Source organism: Equus przewalskii, chromosome 7 (assembly GCF_037783145.1).
Source record: "Equus przewalskii isolate Varuska chromosome 7, EquPr2, whole genome shotgun sequence".
NCBI lineage: Eukaryota > Metazoa > Chordata > Mammalia > Perissodactyla > Equidae > Equus > Equus przewalskii.
In genome coordinates, this window is record NC_091837.1 from 39,998,483 (window position 1) to 40,022,620 (window position 24,138).

Below are 24,138 nucleotides of genomic sequence, written 5' to 3' on the forward strand. Positions count from 1 at the left end.
AAGGCAAGGCGATGGGGTGCCCTGAGGTCGCGGAGTGAGGACCCCGAGGGAGGGGGAGCGGCGGGCGGAGATGATCAGGCAGAGCGGGGGACAGCCCCGAGGCTGGCTGTCCGCCGCAGTTTGAAAATAACAGTTGGGCGCTGCCGGTGTGGCAGCCTCGGCTCCTGCCCGGCCCGGGCCTGACGCGGCGTCGCGCCCCTGGGAGCTGCGCGGGGCGAGCGGCCGCGCCTGCTTTGTGCTCAGCGCTGACTGACGCTCCCAGGCCGGCCGGCGCGCGCCGCGGGGTTGGGGCGCCCGAAGCGGGGAGGATTGGCGGCGAGGCGCCGGCCCCAGCATGTCGCTGCCCCCGGAGAAAGCCTCCGAGCTGAAGCAGCTCATCCACCAGCAGCTGAGCAAGGTGAGGGCCGCGGGCGCGCTCCTGCCCGCAGGGGGCCCCGAGCGCCGGCCTGGCGTCCCTCGGCCTGGCCGCCGACGGCCCCGGTTTGCCGGGCACTCGGGCCAAGGCTGTGAGACGCCGAGCGCGGGATGCGCGGAGCCTCGGGTTTGAAGCCAGAGAACTTTCGAGCCTCGATGGAGGAGCAAGCCCAGAAAGTGCCAGTTAGACGATGAGGCGGTAGAGCGGTGTTGGTGTCCTAGGACAGCGTGAAACGGAAGCGTTTATCGAGCGGTTTCTGGAAGTCAGATCGAGTCCAAGTCGTGTTTGCAGCGGGTTTATAGTCAGATGTCAGGGATTAGAACTACTTTAAGGGTGAACCTTGCGGTGTCGTTGAAGTCGAGCCAGCTCTGCAGTCCTCCAGTCACGAAAGAGAAATTACTGAAGGATTTGTAATGAAAGTATCTGTGATCCTTCGGGGCTCAAGAAGAACGTTGTGTCTTGGGGTGCTCGGCGAAGGCGGTAAGCCGAACGGATGCAAGCTGCCGTTTATTGTGCACCTTGCCGTCTATCTAAGCCTCCCGATCTTGACAGTGCGCTTATTTCCAGATTCATCGAGGGTAAATGAGTTAACTCGAGGTCACGTCTAATAACTTGAAGCCTGAAGTTCATGCTGATCGCCTCCTCCAGATCTGTGTTCTTTTGATTATTCTGTACTCTCTAAAGATTTGTTTTGGTTGAGTGTTATTTGTGGAGAAAGGGTAAAAAGGGTAGTAAATAACCAGTAGAGTTTATTTCTAGAATTTGGACTAGAAAATTTTCTTTTTTAAAAAGAAACTCTTATCTTTGTTCCCATTGAATTCTGGTAACAATTTTACACTTATTATTAGCTTAAGAAGCCTTCCCGAATTTAGTCTGTCTACTATCTCATTTTTTCCTTTGAGTCAGTATTTTAGAAAAAAATTAGCTAATGGGCAATATTTGACCACGTTGTAATGCTGTAAGTTGTAATACGAGTTTTCTTCACAGATGGATGTCCATGGCAGAATAAGAGAAATCCTTGCTGAGACAATACGTGAAGAGTTGGCACCTGATCAGCAGCAGTTATCCACAGAAGATTTGATTAAAGCCCTTAGACGTCGGGGAATCATTGATGATGTGATGAAAAGACTTAATTTTGTTACTGTGAGTGATCTTTTAGGGGAAAGAAATTGAGGGTATAAATATATTCTCATGCTTAATGCTGCGTATAGGATCCACATTTGGGGCCCCTCCTTTTAGTAAAACCACTTTAGAGTAAGACCATTTTGTCTAGTAATATCCTTGGTTCAAGTGTAAGCTAATTCTACCCTTGAATGTAGCAAGTAGGATTATGTATCGATGAAATTGGAGTTATATACCATATTCCTCTCTCTACAGTGACAGAATTTTCTCGTTATTCTCTGTTTGTAACTTTAAGTATATATATTTTAGTCCAGTTAGTTCATCATAACCTAGCTCTTTTTCATTAATATTGTTTTGTAAACTTTTAGATTGGGCTTAATTTTTAAAATAAGCACTTTTTCTGTAATCTCTGTGATTAACAAATTATCGGCTTCCCCAAGAAAATAATTGTTTGCGTAAGAACCTTCAAATCTTTTTATACAAATAGGTCACTAGTGTGGTGGTAGCCTCTCAGTGCACAAATTAGTAAGTAGGCCTTCTTTTGAAAATGAGGCAATAATGAGAAACTGTAACTTCTGTATCTGGGTAATATAATGTAAAAATTGGATGGACTTCATAATACACCAGGGAACAAGTCCTTTTTTTTTTTAAAGAGTTCATTTTTTCCTTTTTTTCCCCAAAGCCCCCCGGTACATAGTTGTATATTCTTCGTTGTGGGTCCTTCTAGTTGTGGCGCCCAGGATACAAACGAATGAAACACTGGGCCCCTTGCAGCGGAGCACGCGAACTTAACCACTCAGCCACGGGGCCAGCCCCAGGGAACAAGTCTTTGACATAGCATCCTTTCTTGATTTTTGAGGTTTATAAACTTATTTGTTAGAAAAATTGACCTAATAAATTCATGTAGCAGCTTCTGCTACATGAATGTCACTTCTTTATTAAAATCAATTCATGGTGGAATCTTAAGCCAAATATTGTATGAGGTTAGAGAAAATTTAACCTCATTTAAGCTATTAAGGATTTGTTTTTAGCATTCTGTGGACACTGTTGGGGTCAACTTAATTCCTTAGTATTAGACTTCAGGAATGACCAGCTGCATATTTTTGCAGGCTTTTCATTATTTTAATTATACTGGGAAAATAAAGGGTTTTTTTTTTTTTTTTGATGTAAATCTTTTTTGTTTTTTTCTTTTTCTCCCCAAAGCCCCCCAGTACATAGTTGTATATTGTTCGTTATGGGTTCTTCTAGTTGTGGCATGTGGGACGCTGCCTCAGCGTGGTTTGATGAGCAGTGCCATGTCCGCGCCCAGGATTTGAACCAACGAAACATGGGGCCGCCTGCAGCGGAGCATGCGAACTTAACCACTCGGCCACGGGGCCAGCCCCGAAAATAAAGGGTTTTTGAGGGAATTTATCTTGTCTTCTACTTTGGGTTCATTTCTTAGTCCCGTTATTGGCATTTCCTTGTTTAACTATAAGTTTTGTTTTCTAATTTGTTTTGATGTTTTCCTGCCTTTCTAGGACAATGTTGATCAAGAACTCCCTTCCTCTCCAAAATAACCTGTTTATTTTACTGATAGACAATCAACGTTGTTAAAAAAAGCTGTGTGTATTTCTTTTTTCTTTTTTTTTTCAGATTTTATTTTTCTTTTCTCTCCCCAAAGCCCCCAAGTACATAGTTGTAAATTGTAGTTGTGGGTCCTTCTAGTTGTGGCATGTGGGACGCCGCTTCAATATGGCCTGATGAGCAGTGCCATGTCCACGCCTAGGATTTGAACCGGCGAAACCCTGGGCTGCCAAAGCAGAGCATGTGAACTTAACCACTCTGCCACAGGGCCAGCCCCAGTATGTGTACTTCTTAACATTAATTTAGTTGTGGATAATACTGTGAATAGATGTGCTGTAGTATTTGGTAGAAAACATTTCATTTTTTTGTTTTTTTTTTGTTTTGTGAGGAAGATTAGTCCTGAGCTAACATCTGCGGCCAGTCCTCCTCTTTTTGCTGAGGAAGACTGGCCCTGAGCTAACTAACATCCGTGCCCTTCTTCCTCTACTTTATATGGGGGGTGCCCACCACAGCATGGCTTGCCAAGCGGTGCCATGTCCACACCTGGGATCTGAACCGGCAAACCCCGGGCCACCAAAGCGGAATGTGCGAACTTAACCACTGCACCACCTGGCCAGCCCCAACATTTCATTTTTTTCCCCAGAATGAAATACTTACATTTTTGTGACTAATTATCCAGAAAAACTTAGATTCTGCTTTGCATGAAGTATGTCTGAGGATTTAATGTATAGCGGAGTGGAAGCAAAAACAGGACCACCTGTTTCTCACGTTCTAATATACTTTATAAAAATTGTATGGCTTTACTTTTTTAATGGGAATGTAATTATCTAAAGAGTACGCTTGCTGAGTTGATCATTGTGTGAGTTGGTTTGTGGAAGTGAAGGAATGTTGGATAAGCAACTGAAGAGCCGTGGTAGCCTACCCCTTGGCTCTGCCTCCTTTCCAGCTGGAGAAAGGCCAGAAGGGAAACTCAGGAAAAGAGATCATATTGTGTATCTGTCCTTCCCCAGGTACAAATTGTCCTGGTATACAGTGAATTTGTTACTCTCTTTCTTTTTTTAGTCTTGGTTTTATTTCTGTGAAGTTATTATTTCCCGTTGTCTTGATCACATTCCTTAAGTTATTTGGCACTTTCCTCATATGTATTGCTATCATTTACAGCTAATATTGATCCAATATTGATCCAATATTTATCTTCAGGTTTGGGGTGGAAAAGCTTTCTTGAACCATCTGCAAGAACCTGAGACTTTACCAGGAGAAGTTTGTTCAACCTTTACTTTATGTTTACGTTTTCTAAACAAACATTTTCTTCTAAACCTGTTCCATTTGCCTGTGGGCCAGATTTTCGTCATAGGCCTTTACTTGAAGTCCGCAGAGAGAGCTTAGATATGGAGCAATAATAAATTGTCATTTAATTGAGTAAATCTTTGTTTTATTGCAGAACACCTATAACAACTTTTACTGTAAGGAGAGATTTATAATGGATGAATCTCTGTAGTTTTCTGTTTTATGTTTTTTCCCCACTGCTGTTTTCTCTATAAACTACTTCTACCCACTTTTTTTATTGTGAGGAAGGTTGACCCTGAGCTAACACCTGTTGCCAGTCTTCTTCTTTTTGCTTCAGAAAGATTGTTGCTAAACTAACATCTGCATTAATCTTCCTCTATTTTATGTGGGATGCCACTACAGCGTGGCTTGATGAGGCGGCACTGGGTCTGTACTAGGGATCCGAACCTGTGAATTCCAGGCCACTGAAGTAGAGCGCTCAAACTTAACCACTATGCCACCAGACCAGCACCTTCTATTCATTTTTTTGCTTTATTTTCTGCTAATTACTTTTCCTTGAAGATTATTTTTGGACTGTTTTAGTGGTTGATTCTTTAGTAATAAACATTCGAATGCCTGTTAGGTGCATGGTACTATGCTAGGCAAGTGCTGAGGATATAGTGGAGAATGAGACATGATCCTTCTCATTTATGAAAGATGGCTAGATTTATGATGTTCTGTAACTTTTAAAAATCAAAGCTTAGATCTGTAACTCTCATTTTTATAACTTTAAAATTATGATGCTTGGGGCTGGCCCCGTGGCCGAGTGGTTAAGTTCGCGTGCTCTGCTGCAGGCGGCCCAGTGTTTCGTTGGTTCGAATCCTGGGTGTGGACGTGGCACCGCTCATCAAACCACGCTGAGGCAGCGTCCCACATGCCACAACTAGAAGGATCCACAACGAAGAATATACAACTATGTACCGGGGGGCTTTGGGGAGAAAAAGGAAAAAATAAAATCTTAAAAAAAAAAAAGATTATGATACTTGATTCCTGTAATTGTTTTACACTCTTTCTATAAAGATATTTTATACATTTTAGTTTTCAACATAGAAATCTTTACAATATATTTGTAAACTTAGGAAAGTTGTAGAATTATGCCTACAGAATTTTAGATTACTGTGATGGCTAATGCACTACCAAAATCTATTATTTTTCCCCCCAGTAAAAAATTTTGCCCTAATAAGGCAGTTCATAGCTTAAATTGTTACCTCCCAGGCGCCGGGTCTTTCAGTTTTGTGTGGATAATATAGTGATTACTTCTGGAGGTTTAGGGATAAAAGTAGTTTGGGGATTAGTGTTGACATAGTTGAAGGCTTTTTATTGTAGTAGCATATACTTTAGTTAAGTATTTTTACAGGACAGATTTCTCTCTTACAAAACACTGATACACATTAAGTAACTAGATAAGTTGTCACAATTCTGCCAGTCCTCTCAAAAGTTAGTGATAGAAGTAGGAGCGTACTTTTATTCTCAGTCTGTCGCACACTTTCTGAGGCATTACCAAATTATTCTGTTTGGTTTTATGTAAGTTTATTACTAGTATCCTTTTCAATAAAAGTCTTCTTTTATGTTGGCCCAACAGAATATGTAATGTGGTGTGATTGTTTTGGTTTATATTTCTAGGTGATGGAACTAGAATGGCTGACTCAACGACAATGTTATCAATAAGTGATCCAGTTCATATGGTGCTAATCAAAACAGACATATTTGGTGAGACCACTTTAGTAGCGTCCTATTTTCTCGAATGGCGGTCCGTTTTAGGCTCAGAAAATGGAGTGACCAATCTTACCGTGGAACTTATGGGTGTAGGTATGATGATTAATATCACTGTTACCTTTTTATAGCCACAGTTTGTTTGTAAATACATTTTATGTTTTTTAAATGCCTTTATAAACCAAGAGGGAAACATGTAAAAAGAATTTCAATAGCATTACAATTGGCCCCCAGTGTCATAGTCTTGGGAAATGTCTTGACGAATAGTATGAGTGTAGAACTTGACAGTCAATCTGGCCTTGTTTTAAGGAAAAATTTTTATATGGGAAATTAATATTGAAATTTTGAGGGCTTTTTGCGTTCAAGTTTATTTGATTATATATAAGGCTATAAAGAAAATTAAGATTCTTCACACACATATGCATACACGCACATGCAAAAAACACCTTCACTTTGTTCCACCCCAGAATACAGTACATCCCTGATAGTACCAGTAGCTTCCTACAGCGGCAGTTCTTGTGGGATATGGAGTAGGTATTCTAACCTTTTACGTGTGGGCAAGTGGAACTCAGAGGACCTGACTTGCTCAGTGTCCGTCTCAATGAATAGTACTCTTTGAGACAGAGATGGTGCCTATCTTATGCACCATTGTCTCCTTGGCCTCTTGCCTACTACTTGATAGGTAATACATATGTGATGATACAATGAAAACCTACAAGTGTCTTATGCATAACATAATGGAATGACTTTGGTATTGAAATGTAGTCACAGAATTAAATCTGGCCATTGGACAGTATAGCTTTAGTAATTTAGATTTTGATAAGTCAGACCATGAATGAGTTTTTCCTTAAATAAGAAGTAGAGAAAAAGGTTTTATGTAGGAGATTTGTTTTCAAACGAGATACCCATTATTTGTCTTCAAATGTAGACCTAACGTGATAATCATAGTAATGACCCAGAAACAAGTATATTCTCGTTCAGCAAAGAAATATTAAATAGTTGTGATGTGAAGTATATTTGTTTTCCAATTCTTTAAATCCAGGCATGGCTTGAAAATTTGTCCTCCATGTGCTGTGAAAATGGAAGGGATAAATGGGAATGACTATATGAGACAAAGAGTGTAAGTATTTTCTGAGAATGAGGTGTTAACAGTTGCTTTGACTTTGTTTTTACTGTAAGTCTGGTTGGTATGATACATTTAATGAAGAGAAAAATGAAGAATCCCAAATCCTTTAGGTCCAAAAAATCCGTTCAAATGTGATTAGGAAGTTACAAAATAAATAATCTCCTTATAATTAGATAAAGGTCTTTGTACAAAATAAAAATGAATTTGATTTGGTTCATTTTTAACATGAATATTAAAGGTAATGTTGAATATTATCTTCATTCCATGTAAGTGGTAAAAGCACAGAATTCTTAAAATTAATTTGGTTAGACTTTGGTTGACTAATGATACATAATATTCAAACCTCTAAAGTTATAAATATTTATTTATATTTTAGGCACAGAATCAAAAATTTCTATGGCAATTTTAAATCTGAAACTTGAGATGAACCTCTCCTCAATCAAACGTTGCCTATAAAAAGTACTAAACACAGGTAAATAATGCTGAATTTTTCTTCTTTGTATATTTGTTTTCATAGTATATTTACCTGTTGATCCTAGAAAGTACTCTCATTTTAGAAAATTAGAATTAGTTTTAAGCAAGAGAATAACAGTATCTTTTATTATTTAAAAATGTCTGTCTTGGGAGAAAAAAGATCACTGACTATTGTGCAGAGACTGGATTGTACTGGGGAAAGTATAGGAACAAGGGAGTCAGGAGGTTCTTACAGACGAGCTGATGGCAGCTTAGAGTAGGGTGGTGGTAGAGACAGAAAGAAGTGCATAGATTTGTTACATATTTTATAGTAATGAATTAAGGAAAATGAGTAGAAATTGAAAAAAATTTTAATTTCACGCTTGCTTTGGAATGTCAGAAAACTGCAGAGAAATGGCGTTCTTGTATATGCTAAGCAGTGGTGGAGAGAATATACGCAAATTTGACCCTCACAGAGGGGTAAGATTTTTGCACAGGTTTGTAAATTGTATTAGAAAAGCTTCACACCTCTATTTGAGATTTACTGTTGTATATGTAAATTTCATTTAACTTGGACTTGTATGGTATATTTAATCCAGATGAAAGAAAGTTTATTTGTAAACTAGAATACTAATTTTGTAATACTCTCTTCTACTGAGTAGGTGAGCAATATAATACAAGGTTTGTTTTCTTTTGCTTTTCATTTTAAATTATTGTTTTTTTAAACTCTTTCTTGAATATATTTGATTTAAAGTGAATGAAAACCTATTTTGTTTAATTTGGAGTGTGTCCATGATTGATACTTAGTACTAAATAATTAACCACTAGGACACTTTGCAGTTTATATGTAAAGTCAGCTTTTATGTGCAGAACTTGGGCTCTGGGCATGTATGCTTTTTTGTTAGGGTTTTTTTTTTTTTAAGACAAACAGTACTGCTTGTCGTAATTCTGTATAATCAAGATCTCCAAGCCAGTGACCAATAATATTTAACTGCAGCATTTCAGCTATATATCTCTGCCTCTGTTTTTCCTTATCCTGAGCCCATTTTCTCTCATTACCAAACCAACATAAAATATAGGATCAGATCTGTATTTTTTGTAACTTATGAGGAACATTCAATTATTTTGTGTGTATTGAGCCTCATATATGACTGTATGACTATATGTAGTATTTTTTTAATATATTTCTCAGATCCTGTGCATTTGTGTAGATTTTAGGACAGGCTAAAAGTGTTTCTAGATGAGGAATTTCAGAATGGGAGACCCCAGTTAACTATTATTTATGTAGTTTTCATAATTTTTTTAAATTGTAAAAGTAGTATAACATTATCAAAGAGAATTTAGAAAACAGAAGGGACAATTGTATGTAACCTACTTTAATTTAGCCGTTGTTAGCATTTTTTGTTTTTTCATCCAATCATTTTTCCTATGTATTTCCTTAAAATGATCATGTATGGATACTATAACTCATTGTTTTAAGTTTGAGTATTTTCCCTAATTTATTTGCATTTCCTGCTGTATGATTTGTCAGCTTGTCTGTTCATGTCCTTTAGCAATTCATCTTTAAACTCTTACTGCTTTTCTTTCTGTGTTGTATGAGTTCTTTATAAACTTTCAAATTTGAATGCCCCCTCTTAATGTGTACATGTTATGACTATGAAATTTGTGAGCACTGACTTTGTAAAATAGTTGAGGCTCTTCTGAAATTAATGTATTTTCTTTTCCCCCCGTTGTTTCAGCTTATTGGACTAATGATTAAAAGTGAAAAATTTAATAATACTTTTTAATTGTAATTATGTATTTAAATATTTAACAAGGAAATAATATGAAATAATGAAACAAAGTGAGTAAATGGTATTAGTTTACTGAAAAAAATCCACATACATACGTCTGTCTGCATGCACACCTCATAGCATGTCCTCTTCTGCAGACCTGGTTTATGATAAGTTTTTAAATTGTTCATTAACAGTGTCTTCTCCAAGAACTTTTAGTGTGTGCAGCATATATATATATATGTATCAGGTGGAAAGAATATGTTTTTGATCATGTAACTTGCACATTTTGAACAGCACACAAACATACACGTGTATGTACACACACACACTGATTCAAACAGGTCCACAGCATCCAGTTGTGCAGGCCATGCATTGCATAAACATACAGTGCCCATTCATAGCGTAAGCCTCATAGATTTGTACATTTATTGTGGCAGTTTTTCAGCAGATGACAGTAAGTGCCTTCAGGAAGGGGCCCTCTTCCTGATGTACACAAAGGTACCATATGGGCTAGCCATGACCTTGGACAGTTACCTTCCTTGTGCTGCCTCCTGATGTGACAGTCCTGAGTTCTGTTTTGGATCTCACTAAGTATCCAAGAATGGAAGAGAATGAGGTTCAGAGGTTTGGGCAGGGGAAGGGGGAAGCAGTAACTGTACCCAAAGTGTCAGAGCCGGGCTGAGCACCAGGCCTGAGACTCAGCTTTCAGGATCCAGACGTCGGGTTTCAGGGAAGAGAACATTACTGGTGTGAAGTCTTTTACACCTTGAGAGGAGAGGGCTTTGTAATGCTTTTCACGTCAGAGGTCCCCGTCCATGGGTGTGTATCCAGGACAGTTAAATCTTTAATGACATGTTACCTTGCTTCCCTTAAGTCAGGCTGGTAGAAACCATAGTCTTTCATAAGAACCGAAGACAGGCTCTTCTCCAGGAAGGAAATTTCAAAGAGCCAACAGTGTTTCTGGGATATTCATACCTTCCCTGTAATCTTTTTTTTTTTTTAATTTATTATGTCATATTCGTATAAACAAAAGAATAAATGTAACCTACGTAAATTGTGCAGCATAACAATAATTGGCTCCTCAGCTTATAAATAGAACATCCTTAGAACTTCTGCATCTAACTGCGTGCTTCCCATTTTATCTGTCTGCCTTCAGGGCCGAGCTAAGTAGTATCCTGAATTTTTATGTAAATTTTTCCTTTGCTCTTTTCTTTGTTGAAATAGTTTTATCACATATTTATGTTCTTAATTACCTTTTGCTTATTTTTCATTTTTATAAAATTGTGTCATAGTACTCTTCGGTGACATAAGTTTTTCAGTCAATTCTGTGTTTCTAAGGTTGATAATTGGTTTATTCATTTTCACTATACAATAGTTTAATTTTCCATTGTATGAATATCTGTTTTCTGGTCAGTAGATATTTGGGGTGTGTCCATGCTTTTCTTTCTTATTAACAATTCTGCTAAGAACATTTCTGTACATAGCTCCTAGTGCCCCCGGGAAATAACATCTCTAGGAATGTGTTTATCTCTCTTTGGCTACAGTATGAAATATATTGCACATTGTGACACAGTGTACACGCACCTGTAAATTTGCAGGAGAGTGTGTGTACCTAAAACAAAAATTGCACACTACAGTCCTCACCTTTCAACCTAAAATGCATTCTAATGTTTTAGTTTCTATTCTCTACAACAAATGCTAGTCTGAGTGTAAGACCCAGAGACTGAGCCTGCACTCTGAAAAACACTCCTCTCTGTCTGAAGTTTCTCAAACTTGAATGTGCGAAGGAAGGTTCCACCTCAGGAGGTCAGAGGGGGCCCTGAGCACCTGCATTTCTAATGAGCTTCCCGGTGCAGCCACTCCTGCTGGGGGGAGAACTAGGCTTTGAGCAGCGCGGCGTTAGGCTGCTTCCCGAGCTGCTCTGGAGGGAGAATCACTTGGGCTGCTTCATAAGATGCAAGTACTGTGGCTTCATTTCAGGACCAGCAAATCAGACTCTCTGGGGAAAACGCCTAGGAAGCTTGATATTTAAAAAGCGTTCCAGATTATTCTTATCATCAGAGAAGTTTAAAAGCACTGTTCTAGGGCATATACCTAAGCATGTAACTGCTGAGTTGTTGGGTATTCAAATATCTACCTCACAAGATGATGCTAAGTTGTCTTCCACTGCAGCTACACCAGTTCACACTCTCATTGATGTTGACCTACATCTTGCCGGCAATTAGTATGAGCAGACTTCTTAATTTTTTGCTGATCTGATTGTTATAAAATGGAACCTCACTATGACTTTAGTTCATTTGCATTTCCCAGATTAATACTAACCTTGAACATATTTTCCTATGTTTGTGGTCTGTTTTTTCCTCTTCTGTGAAATGCCTGTTTCTAGCTTTCACCTATTTTTCTTTTGAGTTGTCCTCTTTTTTTGTGTGATTTGTGGATGTTCTGTATGTATTCTAGATATCTTTCCTTTGTTAAATGGTTGCCAATATCTTCTGCCTATTTATATCTTTTGTGCTTATTCTATTTGTTTTTCTTTTCTTTCCAAGAATAAGCTTATGTCTTAGCTTTTCACTTTCTTTATGGTACAACTTAATAAACATAAGCTCTTGATTTTAATGTAAATAGATTATCAAGCTTTTCGTTGATACTTGGCACTTTTTGTTTCTTATTTAAGAAATATTTCCCTACCCTAAGATCAGAAAGATAATCCCCCCCATATTGTGGTACATTTTTTTAATTTGGTTTTTCATGTTTAAGCTTTTAATTCAGAAGGAATTGATTTTCGTGTGAGACACAGAGTAGGAATCCACTTTCTTTTTTTCCTAGATGGATACACAATTTTCCCAGCACCATTTTCTCCCCCAGGAGTCAGAATCAGAATGCCACCTCTGTCATATGTTAGGTTTTTTCCTGCTCCATGTCTGTTCTTTCAGCAGTACCACACTGTTTAGTTACTGTAGCTTTGAAATAACTCTTGCTGTCTGATAGGACAAGTTTCTCCACACTGCATAACATTCCATTCTCCAGGAGTGTTAGGACTATTTGGAGGCCTTTGTTCTTTCTTTCTTTTAGAATGAACTCATCAGATTTCTCAGAACTTTTAATTAGATTTTGATTGAAATTGCACTGATTCCACAGATTACCTTGGAGAGAACTGATACCTTGATAACACAGAATCTCCTTATTCATGAACAGTTATTTTGATCCTCACTAATGCCTTTCAATAAATTTTTGGGTTTTGATGTATTTTTATGTATTATTGCTGTCTTGTAAGATTTATTCCTGAGTATCTTATGTATTTTGGTTCTGCTGTAAAGCATATTTTTTAAAATTAGTGTTTCAGTTTGTTGTTGGTATGTAGAAGTACAGATGGTTTTATATTAATCTCATGTTTAAACACCTTGGTAAACACTTGCTGTTTCTTATAATTTGTAGATCTTGCGTGTGCACTAACACATTCACATTGTCTGTGTATAATTAGAGTTTTGTTTCTTCCTTTTTGATTCTTATACCTTTTATTTCCTACCGTATTGGCTAGAACTTCAAGGAAAATGTTCAATAGAGGCAGTGCTAGTTCGCATCCTTATATTGTTCCTCACTGTTACCATTAGGAACAATGTTTGCTCATCAGTTTTGTGAAATTTCATTCTATTCTTAATTCGCCAGAAGTTTTTCTTGTAATGAATAGACATTTTAACAAATGCTCTTTCTGCATCTGTTGAAGTGGTCATATGTTTTTTCTTCTTTAATTTTTAATGTGATGAATTACAATTATAGACTTTTTTCTTTTTTAAAGATTGGCACCTGAGCTAACGTCTGTTGTCAATCTTCTTTTCTTTTTTTTCCTTCTTCTCCCCAAAGCCCCCCAGTACATAGTTGTATATCTTAGTTATAGGTCCTTCTCGCTGTGCTATGTGGAACGCTGCCTCAGCGTAGCCTGATGAGTGGTGCCATGTCTGTCTCAAGATCTGAACCAGTGAAACCCTGGGCCGCTGAATCGGAGCATGTGACCTTAACCACTTGGCCACGGGGCCAGCCCACGTTTATAGACTTTTTAATGTTAAACCATCCTGCTTAATCTAACTTGGTTATGTAGTGTTATCAGTTTCATACATATGTGGCTGAATTTGAATATTTATTTAGAATTTATTCATCTATGTTCAAGAATGAAAAGTGTTGCTTGCACACATTATGCTTATTTGGTTTTGGTATTAAGATAATCAATTCTTCGTATATTCTAAAGCTATCTTATTGGGTGGATAAAAATTTACAATTGTTAAATCTTCTTGTTGGAGTGAAACATGATTCTCTGTGTCCCTTAATTCAGCTACCCTGTGTTTCTTTTGATTAATATTTGCCAATTATCTGTTTTATATTCTTTTACTTTAAACTTTCTGTTTACATGTGGCTTAGTTTTATTCTCTATAAACAGAATATAGCAGGATATTGATTTTACATTGAGTGTAATTCTCTAGATCTTTTAATTGACAAGGTTCTATTTATATTTATTGTCATTAATAATGTATTTGGACTTGTTCCTATCAAAATAAATTCAAATATGCTAGTATTACACTTCTGGTTTTTTTAGTATTACACTGGTTTTTTCTGTGATTGTATTAGGTTTTTAAAAGTTATTTTATTCTTTACTATTGCAAAAATTATCACTCTATTGCAATTTTTATAGTGGTCATTCCAGAAAATTTGCCATGCATATTTAACCAAACCTCCATCTCACACACGTCCTTCCTATGATGTAAGGATCTTAGACCTTCCTAACTCTGCACATCACCCTCCCTGTTCTTGTCAGTAGTTTAGTTCTGTATTGTTTTATAAACCCTCTCAAATTTAGACACTGTTGTTATTTTACAAACATAAGCTTAGATATTTTTTTGTTCTTCATTTCTCATAGCATCTTAGACCTTCCTTCAAATATAATTTTTTTTCTTCCTGAAATTTATTCTTTATTGTAGGTTATTGGTAGTAAACTCACTCAGTTTTGATTCTTTGAAATCATCTTTATTTCACCTTTATTTATTGAAGGATAGTTTTGCTAGATATACAATTCTAAGTTCATATGTATTCTCTCAGCACTAATGATACATTGTTCTCTTGTTTTCTGCCTTCCATGGTTGCTGTTGAGAAACCTTCTGTCCATCTAATTGCTGTTACTTTGTAAGTGATAATATCTTTCCTTTCTAGATGCTTTTAAGATCTTCTCTTTGATTTTGGTGTCTGTATTTAACTACATTATGTGTAAGTATGGACTTAATTTCATTTATCCTCTTTTTGATATATGTTATATTTTCTGTATCATTTATTTATTTATTTTTGAGGAAGATTAGCCCTGAGCTAACATCTGCCACTGATTCTCCTCTTTTTGCTGAGGAAGACTGGCCCTGAGCTAACATCTGTGCCGATCTTCCTCTACTTTATATGTGGGATGCCTGCCACAGCATGGCTTGATAAGTAGTGAGTAAGTCCGCACCTGGGATCTGAACCGGTGAACCCTGGGCCACCAAATCAGAACACATGAACTTAACTGCTATGCCACCAGGCCTGCCCTTATTTTCTGTATCTTTTAATTTATGTCTTTTGTCAATTCTGGAAATTTCTCAGACATTTCTTCAGGTAGTGCCTCCCATCTGTTCTCTCTGTTCTCTTCCTAGAATACCAGTTAGAAATAAGTTAGGTCTTCAAATTCTGTCCTCCATGTCTCTCTCTTATTTTCTATTGCTTTCCTATTTCTAGTTCTCTGTGCTGTCTTCTAGATAATTTCCTCTGATCTATCTTCTAGTTCATTAATTCTCTTCTAAGTTGTGTCCAATCTTGCTGTCTTATCCATCCATTGAGTTTTTGTTATATTTCAATTTTTTTATTTCTAAAAGTTATATTTAGTTGTTTTTGAAATTGGCTTGGTCATTTTTCATAGTGACATGCTCATTTTTGTAATTACGTTTTTAAATTTGAAAGTGTGACTTAAAGTTTTGTGTACTACATATGATAATTTTTGGAATCTAAATCTAGTGTTTCATATTTCTGCTGACTCCCACTTATGGTGGCTTGTGTCTAGGTTTTTGGTCGTCTCTGCTAAAGAGCTCATATTTGGTTCATCTTTGTCTTTGAAAACAAGGGGTCTGGGACTGCCCTGTGGCTTAGTGATTAAGTTTGGTGCACTTCACTTTGGTGGCCCAAGTTCAGTTCCTGGGTACGAACCTCCACCACTTGTCAGCAGCCATCCTGTGGCAGCAACCCACATACAAACTAGGGGAAGATTGGCACAAGTGTTAGCTCAGGGCGAATCTTCCTCAAGCAAAAAGAGGAAGATTGGCAATAGATGTTAGCTCAGGGTGAATCTTCCTCAGAAAAGAAAGAAAAAACAGGGGACCGAATTTAGGGATGACTTTTTTCATAGAAGATTTGTGTTCATGTCTGCTGGGATCCAGGAGACAGCACTGATTATGGATGCTTTAAGACACTTCCAAGTGTCTGGTATTTACCTAGGAGCATCAGGTTTAGCTTCCCTGTGGTGCCCCTGGCCCAAGGGTTAGTTTTTAGATTGCAGAGCTGATATATGTTACTCTTTAGATTGCAGAGCTGTCAGTTCACCTTACACTTCGTTTTAGACAAGGGACACGGTGTGAGGTGCCACTGGAGACACACCACATCCTGTCCAGTAAAAATATTATCTTATGCTGGATTAGTTATTTTTAAGTAGGAAAGTCCTTCTATGTAAATGATTGCCATTTTGTTGTAATCAAAAATCTTAATGATTATTTTAGGGATATATTATCCATCAGTTTATTAATTTACCTAATTCTCTACTTGATGAGTTTGAATTTTTTATTTTATTTTACTTTGATACAAACACACTTAATGATGTGATGTGACGACTAGTTATTGGGAGATATTCTTAACATAAACACTTATGAAACAGAGTTGCTATAGCCAAAGAAAGAAACGGCTCTATACATAATAAATTTTGATTGCAAAGGTTATGTCAGATAAATGATGCAGTTCATAAAATGGCCCCACATTAGCCTTAGGTTATTTACATTTTACTGGAACCAGTACCAGTAATTCAAGATCTATCCTTCGGAACTGGCATTAGTTTTATATTCTTGAAAGAGAATCTCTTTGGGGGAAAAAGAAACATCTGAACATTGTTTTCCTTTTGGAGAGCAATTTGACCTTATCTGGTACACTTAAAGATGTGCAGACTGGATAAGCCAACAGTCCTACTTTTCTGTTCACCCAAAGGAAACTGGCCGAGGGGACATACAGGGAGGCTCATCGTACACCACTTGTGATAGAGAAGGAGTAGACTCACCTTATCCGTCCTCCAGTAAGGGGAGGAATAAGTAATCTGTGGTTTGTTTATTTAATGGAATTCTGTACACCAGTTAAAGTGATCTGTATGGTCTATCTGTAGATCTAAACTAGATCTGTATGTTTCAACTTGGCTAATGTTGAATGAAACCTCAAGTTGAAAAGAAAGGTAGCATTTAAGTAAATTTTAAGCATCCCAGATATATGTAATAAAAGTACAAAAACCTGTCTGGGAATTATACATAATAACCTTGAGATGCCTGCAGAAATGTGCCAAGGATTTATATCAATAATATTTTATTTCTTTGAAAAAAGTGTCTGAAGCAAAACACAAATGTTAACATTTGATATTAGTAGGTACATAGGTGATTGTTTTATTTCCCACTTTTCAGTGTGTTTTAAAGGTTTTATTACTTAAAATTTCGAAAACCTCACATTAACATGAACAAAGAAGAATGTATTTAACAGAATAACGTCTTTCAACCATTGTGGGACTCCTGGCCTTCTTTTGTACAGTTCATCAATTCAGGCAGAATAAAGTATGACAAATCCTGTTGCCGTTGAGTACCTTATCAAAGCTGGTATTTCTTTCTTTCGGAAAGTGTCAAAAGTAAATTGTTTACTGCCTCTTTTTTCCACCTCCATTTAACAAACTCTTTACTTAAGAACATTAAATTTAAGAATTTTTAAAAAAAATTATCCTAGAAGACTTGGTGACATTATCCTGAAACCAGACTCCTTGGGTGACTGACGAAAGGCCCAGGATGTATTCTTTTACTTTACTTTTTAAAGGTACAAACCAGACCAGGAGCTAAGCAAAGCATCTATGCATGTTGTTGTTTCAGGGTCACCTAACGCTGCTAGAGAACGCTCCCTCCAGCCTCTCCATGGTTGCTCCTGGTTAGAGTGCATGTGCAGCCTTCCCTCTTGCCTGAAAGGATCTGCGTTCTCACTTAGTGTGTGTCCTAGTTTTGTCATGTGCTATAGTCCTTTCCTTTTCCCATAAAACGTGAGTAGGAATTCCAGCTTTCTACTCTGATCGAAATTAAACTGATCAATATAATCGATATGTAGATAGTCTACTTCCCAGCAACATAGGGTTGTAGGTTACTTATCTTTATGATTTAGGCCAAATTCAAACCAGCACTTAGAAGACACATTGTGGAGAACATGTGCATCCTAAACTAAGAAATGAAGTAGAATGTTTGATTCTGTGTAAGGCTTGGCGTCGCTACCCTTTCATTCATTTATTCAATAAGACTGTGCTTCATCTCTTAAATTAGTACTATCTTTGAAATTCAGTCTGTTATTTAAGAAGACACTATTCTTTAATATACGATTGTGTGATATATTTAAAAAGAACAGATCATTTTCAAGTGCATTTCTTGATTCTAATCATGATAAATGTAAGAATTATTAATGTGAAGAATATTTTGGTAGAAGACGCTGTTCAAATTCATATAATTCTTAGGACAAGTTTTAAATTATTCGGTTACATCACAGGTATATAGATACTTGTAGGTAGCATACATTAAAGACTGATACATTTCAAAGTTTCCAACTTCACTGATAAAGGGCACTTTTTAAATTCTGGAAAACATTGACTAGTTAAAAACTATAGCTGTATCACTTGAGAACAGTGCCATGTGCCTGGAATCCTTGCTGCTTAGAAATATTGAATGACCGGGTAGGTCAATAAAATATTAGTTAATCAGGTCTTTGCTCTGATTTAACTGAATAAAGTAAGTAAAGCTATTGCTTTATTATTTTGTCACTTTCCTTTGTGTGCCTGGTGAGGCAGAAATAGAGTAGTTGAAGGTGCCAAAGAGGGCCCACCGTGCAATTTTGGTTATTACTCCTTTTATGGTAATAGACCTCTGGATAGTTCATGAAGAGAGAGAAAAGAGAAACCTGTTAGCAAGAGCATTGGTTTGTAATCTGTGTTTTTGATTATCAATGATAGGATCCTAAAATTACACCCAAATATCTCTCCCAAGTTCTGAAATTGAGTTTCTGAAAAAGCACTGGAGTAGTAATAGAAGGTAGAGTGCAGAGTTCCAGAGAAATGAGCTGTGAATTGAACCTGCAGTGGAAGTTGATCCTAACGGTCAGTTTCTACCCTCATTCGTAGAAAAACAGGACTGAATGTAGAAGGAGCCAGGATCACTGATTAAATAGGATGCTAAAGTGCTGGAGGCTAGAACTGGCCTTGCAGGTCCCTCAGGTCAAGGTTGCAACTATCAGACTTCTCTGCTTGAAACCTGGCTCAAACTGGCAGAAAGAGAACAAAATGAAAAATGCTGCTCATGCCAGCAGAGAAATCGGTAAGAACTCCCTGACTAAGCTTCAGCCACAATAGCCATTGCACTACTTAGAGAGGCCATTCTAGTCTCTTATCATGAGTCAGTGTGCCTAGATTGGACACTGGTGTTTGATGAAGTGATCCTTTGCTAGCACGTGGTGGTGGTATCAGGTCACATATTCCACCTGCCCCCGCTGGCAGGGGCAGGAGCTGTGTTTTCTGAACCTACTGCTTGTGCTGGAAGTTGTGCTGATAGGGTTCATCTGCCTTTGCCCACTGGCCGCAACCACTTGGCACATCACACACACATGTGCAGGTGCTCTGGTGCTCGTCCGCTGCCTTGGCCAGATGGGGTGGGATGGGCGCTTTCTTTCACATGCTGATGGGCCCGCTGTGCACTCACAGGTAGTTCTCCTGGTCTGCTGCACTTGGTGGTGGCACCCATGTAGTAGCTGAGCTGCACCACTCAGTGTGGAGCATTCCAGCAGGCCAGGCTGCCCCTCCAAAAGCGAAAGTATTCATGCTGGCCCGCCTCTTCTTACAGTCATGTGCCAGATGCTGCATGAGGACCCACGACCTAGATCACTGCCATTGAGGGGAGAGAGGGGATCCACTCACCTCCTTCTACTGCTTCCCAGGGCTCCAGTACCCCCACCTTCAGACGTGTGACTGCGTGGATATCTCAGTTGTCCTATTGTGCTTTGAAGGGAATCCTCTGTTGGTTAATGAATGTCCATTTGGTTGTAACTTAGGAGGGGAAAGACTAAGGGAACAGCTCACTGTATCATGATGCTCTCAGCTCTCTCCATTCTTCTGTTGATCCCAACCATTCTAAATGGCTATGTATGCACCTCTCTCCCCCTGACAATAGTCTTTATCTTATCACCCTGTTTGTTTCTTGCATGGAACTTAATGTTTAAAAATTGTTTACTTATTGTATATCTCCCAAGCTCCCTCCCACCCTAGTCCAGATTCCTGGCTACCTGAGGGCAAGACCTACATCTACCTACTGACCCCAGGGCTCGCAGAATGTCAGCATTCAATCAATATTTTGAATGGAATGAATGAATCTAAACTCATGATGGAGAATTCATGGTGGACAGAGATAACCCTATGACATTTCAGGCCAGTGAAAGTTTATGAGCAAAAGCAGTGTCAGAAAAGCCCAGTGTTTGCGGGGCACTAAATCTTTATCACCTGACCAAGACAGAAGAAAATCTAATGTCATCATGTCACATATTCAGAAATAAGTTTGGAGAAGGTGTAGGTCTTAAACACAAAGCTAGGGATTTTGGACTTTGTCCTGTAAGCATTTGTATCCCATTGAACTTTTTAGTAAGGGAGTAAAATGAATAAGATTAACCTAGCTCTGGCGGGCAGTGCTAGTTCTTATGTTAATTATACTGTATCATAATTGCTGGATGCTTCTCTCCTTCCCCACCAGACTGTTAGCTCCTCCAGGGCAGGCACCATGTCTGAATCACCATATGAGATCCCAACTCAGAGCAGGATGGTTGGTACATAAGAGGCACGCAATGAATGTTTGGAATGGGTGAATTCATTAACTAATAAACTTTGGGGGAGCAATTATGCTTCCGCAACTTAAATCTGCCTTCTCTGATCTACCCTTTTCTTTGGAGGTATCAGAATGGAGGTCAAAGTAAGCAACTAAGCACAAAGTGAGCAACTAAGCACACAGTGGTGATAGTGTTGCTGAAGCCCCTCCCACAGCAGCTGCGTGGTAGACATGGTCTTGTCTCTTGACTCAGAGTAACCTCGTGAGGGAAGTCTGTGAGAGGGTTACCAACAGATGTGCCGCCTGACTCTGATATTGCCATGCACTATAATGATTAATACATAACAGAAAACATTTTCTTGCCAAAGCTTAGTTGACTCAATTTTAATATTCTTTTAGACAGATCTCCTTACTTATAGTGACATGGTATAAATATAAGAAGAAAGAATGTCAAATATCACTTCATGTAATAACAGTGTTACTGTTCATGCACATAAATTACATTTACCTATTTAAAAGCAAGCAAAGTGCTCAGTTTTGCAATTTAACACTTTTAAATATGCCACATTTTAAAATTATGTCATTACAACTGGTAGAAGTTAGTAATCACCACTAAAATGTGTTTTCTTGAATTATTGATGAACTACTTATAGTAAAATTCTTTAAAAAAATCATTTGAAAGGGCAAAATTTAAAGGCACCTTTGTTACATTTATTTTCACACGTTCCAGACTCATCCGACATCCTTTGAATACCTCTTATGTGGCAAATATCACGAAAACTTCTATAGTTCCACTGTCCGAAATGGCAGCTCCTAGTCAGGCGTGGCAATTTAAACTTAGGCTTTAGTTAATTAAAATTAGCTAAAATTTTCAGTTCCTCAGTCTCACTAGTCACATTTCGAGTGCTCCATAGCCACTGTGGCTAGCAGCTGCTGTATTGAACAGAGCAGAATAGAACGTTTCCATCATGACAGAAAGTTCTATTGGACAGCATTGCTCCAGAGAGAAGAAGTAAATACGACCCATCATGAGCACCAGTCATAGCATCAAGAGCTACTGACGCATGTCTGGGATTTATTTTTAGAGTAGGTATCTTTGCCCACATTGATGAAAATGCTTTAAAGTGTCCTCGTTCTCAGTAAACAATAATTCTGTTCAGTGCTAAATCAAACTATGGCCACTGAAGAAGAGATGTGGCCTTACCCTTATCAGGTTCTTACCTGTTTGAACTAGTTGTATATTTTGTTTTAAGCCAACTGTAGTGTAGTTTTCCAAAATGACATTTTGAAAGCAAACAACTTCAAGGTATTAGCTTAAACCTGAGCTCATCCTTTATGTTCTAATCTACTGGCTTTCAGTTCCTCTGTCTATAAAAGGAATAACTCATAACAGTTATGAGTTCCTGTGCCCCTTCACTGGACCCAGGAATTGAAGAGTCTAAGTGCGTAGGAGAGCTTATCCTAAAGTGTCTGACAGTGCATACATCAGAGGGTTTATTGGATAAAGATGCAATCTTGGTCCATCTGCTCCAGACATTTTATCACATTCTTATTCTCTTGCAGATCACCTAGAAAGCAGATAGTTCCTTTGACCCAGAAATAGGTTTAGCCAATCAAAGCGGAAGAGTTTCAAAACTGAGAAATGAAACCCATTTTCTGTTCTTTGGATTGTATCCGGGGACCACATACTCCTGTACCATCTGAGCTAGCACAGCTAAGGGTTTTGGACCTCCAGCAACAAATAAGTTTGCCACCAAAATATCAAGTATTGTGCATTCCTGAATTATGCATTTTATCAGAAGTAACATTTTTGTACTTTTTCATTTCTATTGTCAAGTACACAAAGCTCACCCAAACTTACACATTGTATTCGAATTAATATTTTAGAGTGTCTGAAAATCAGGCTCATGGAATTAAAGTACTACAAATATTTATAATTTGGGAGCTTAAGATCATCCTGTGTTAGAAAGCAGCCACTGATTAACAGTTTGCGTTGGAGGACTTGGACAGGAGCAGAAGGTTCTGTTCTGTGCACTCTTAGCCACTTCACCGTCCCAAGTTACCAGAGCAGCAGTGTTGGAAAAATCTCTGTAATGAGCCATGAATGACTGCGTGCTCAGCAGAGAGACAGCAGTATATGGAGTTCACTTCCAGAAGGATCAGCTTTCCTTGGTATTTAGTAGTTTCACCCTTAGTAGTTTCAAGTCCTGAAGAGAGAGGTGACAACAGAGGGGTGGCACCAGGCACGCACAGCCTCTAGCCTTTTGCTTGTAGAGACTCAATTACGCCATCCAACAAAAGACACAGTTTGAGAAATATTTCTGGGCATGTGCAACTGCAGAAAGTGTCTTTGTGCTTCAGACTAGAGGAAATGGAGTTGACATCTGGTGTGCGATATGTAACAGCAAGAAACACAATTCCATGGGCATTTTCTTTTCTCATTTTCCCTTTGGGTGTGAGTGGGGAAGTGTTTGAGTTTGACTGTTTTGGCTGGGGGTAGACGAGAAGGAGGCGGAGAGGGGCTCACTCTTTTTATCAGTGTTAGCTAAATAGTATTTGGCCTTGATTTTTGTATCTATTGCCCCTCGTTCCTAGTTCTGTAAAAGTGTTTGTTTAGAAGTGAGGAAAGGGAAGGACTCCTAGCTAGAATACTGTAAGCATTCTAATAGGTTTTGAGGGAAGGAAGTTTGGAATTTTGTCTTTAAGCAATTAAAGCTTGAGGGGAAATTTTTCATTGTGTAATATTTTATTTATGAGCACAAACTTGACTTCAAGTTTAATGTACTCTTGATATTTGATATAAAGCATTAGGTTTTAAGAACAATATGGAAAGTTGGGAAAGAGGAAGAAATTCTTAGGAGGTCAGAAAAATTAAAGGTCGGGAAATGACACAGGTTGTACAGATGAGTGAGTAGAAAGACTGCTGGACCTGGAATCAGAAAATATGCGTTGTAGTTATAATTTTTCCATGTACTTCCTGTCTGATGTTGATCAAGTGAATTTATCCCTGGATATAAATTAGGATGATATTATCTAGTGCATGGATTTACCATGGAGATTTAAAGAATTGTGTGCCAATGTGTATACCTTCTAGCCCTTTGTTTTTTGGTAATTTTCCCTTGTGGAAACCATATTTCAAAGATTATTATCTTAAAGAGGATATTCTTTCAGAAAAAATAATTTTTACCATTTTTAAAAAATTTTACTATTATTATTTTTTTTTAGGAAGATTGGCCCTGAGCTCACATCCATGCCCATCTTCCTCTACTTTATATGTGGGACGTCTACCACAGCATGGCTTGCCGAGTGGTGCCATGTCTGCACCCGGGATCCGAACCGGCGAACCCCAGGCCGTCGAAGGGGAATGTGCGAACTTAACCACTGCTCCACTGGGCTGGCCCCTGGACTCCGGTTTTCTACTTTCATGGACCTCAGATAGAGTACTACTCTCAATACAAAATGTAATTCTGTTATGAATAAAAATTAATTTTAAATAGA

General features: G+C 38.2%; 1 protein-coding gene across 13 annotated transcripts; it reads left to right on the plus strand.

Annotated features, from left to right (window-relative positions):
• Positions 1-29: 29 nt before the first annotated feature.
• LOC103561502 (centrosomal protein of 76 kDa-like) lies at positions 30-24,138 on the plus strand. 13 transcript variants are annotated; one of them, XR_011542573.1, is made up of 9 exons: positions 32-397; positions 1,403-1,558; positions 6,053-6,139; positions 7,185-7,262; positions 7,645-7,740; positions 14,696-14,749; positions 17,668-17,831; positions 18,954-19,146; positions 23,866-24,138. XR_011542573.1 is itself a non-coding variant. In XM_070629664.1 (3 exons), the coding sequence occupies exons 1-3, from the start codon at positions 335-337 to the stop codon at positions 3,094-3,096; spliced, it is 258 nt and encodes an 85-aa protein (XP_070485765.1). In that variant the 5' UTR covers positions 99-334; the 3' UTR covers positions 3,097-3,211. The 13 variants fall into 13 exon arrangements, 1 of the variants encoding a protein (XP_070485765.1); XR_011542579.1 differs by having other exon boundaries at positions 81-397; positions 6,053-6,238; XR_011542577.1 differs by lacking the exon at positions 18,954-19,146.

Excerpts from the sequence above, each read along its gene's own strand:
- LOC103561502 (XM_070629664.1), top strand. The coding sequence starts at position 335 with ATGTCGCTGCCCCCGGAGAAAGCCTCCGAGCTGAAGCAGCTCATCCAC. Across the intron at positions 398-1,402 it reads TCCACCAGCAGCTGAGCAAG|ATGGATGTCCATGGCAGAAT; the intron begins GTGAGGGCCGCG and ends TTTTCTTCACAG. Across the intron at positions 1,559-3,057 it reads AAAGACTTAATTTTGTTACT|GACAATGTTGATCAAGAACT; the intron begins GTGAGTGATCTT and ends CTGCCTTTCTAG.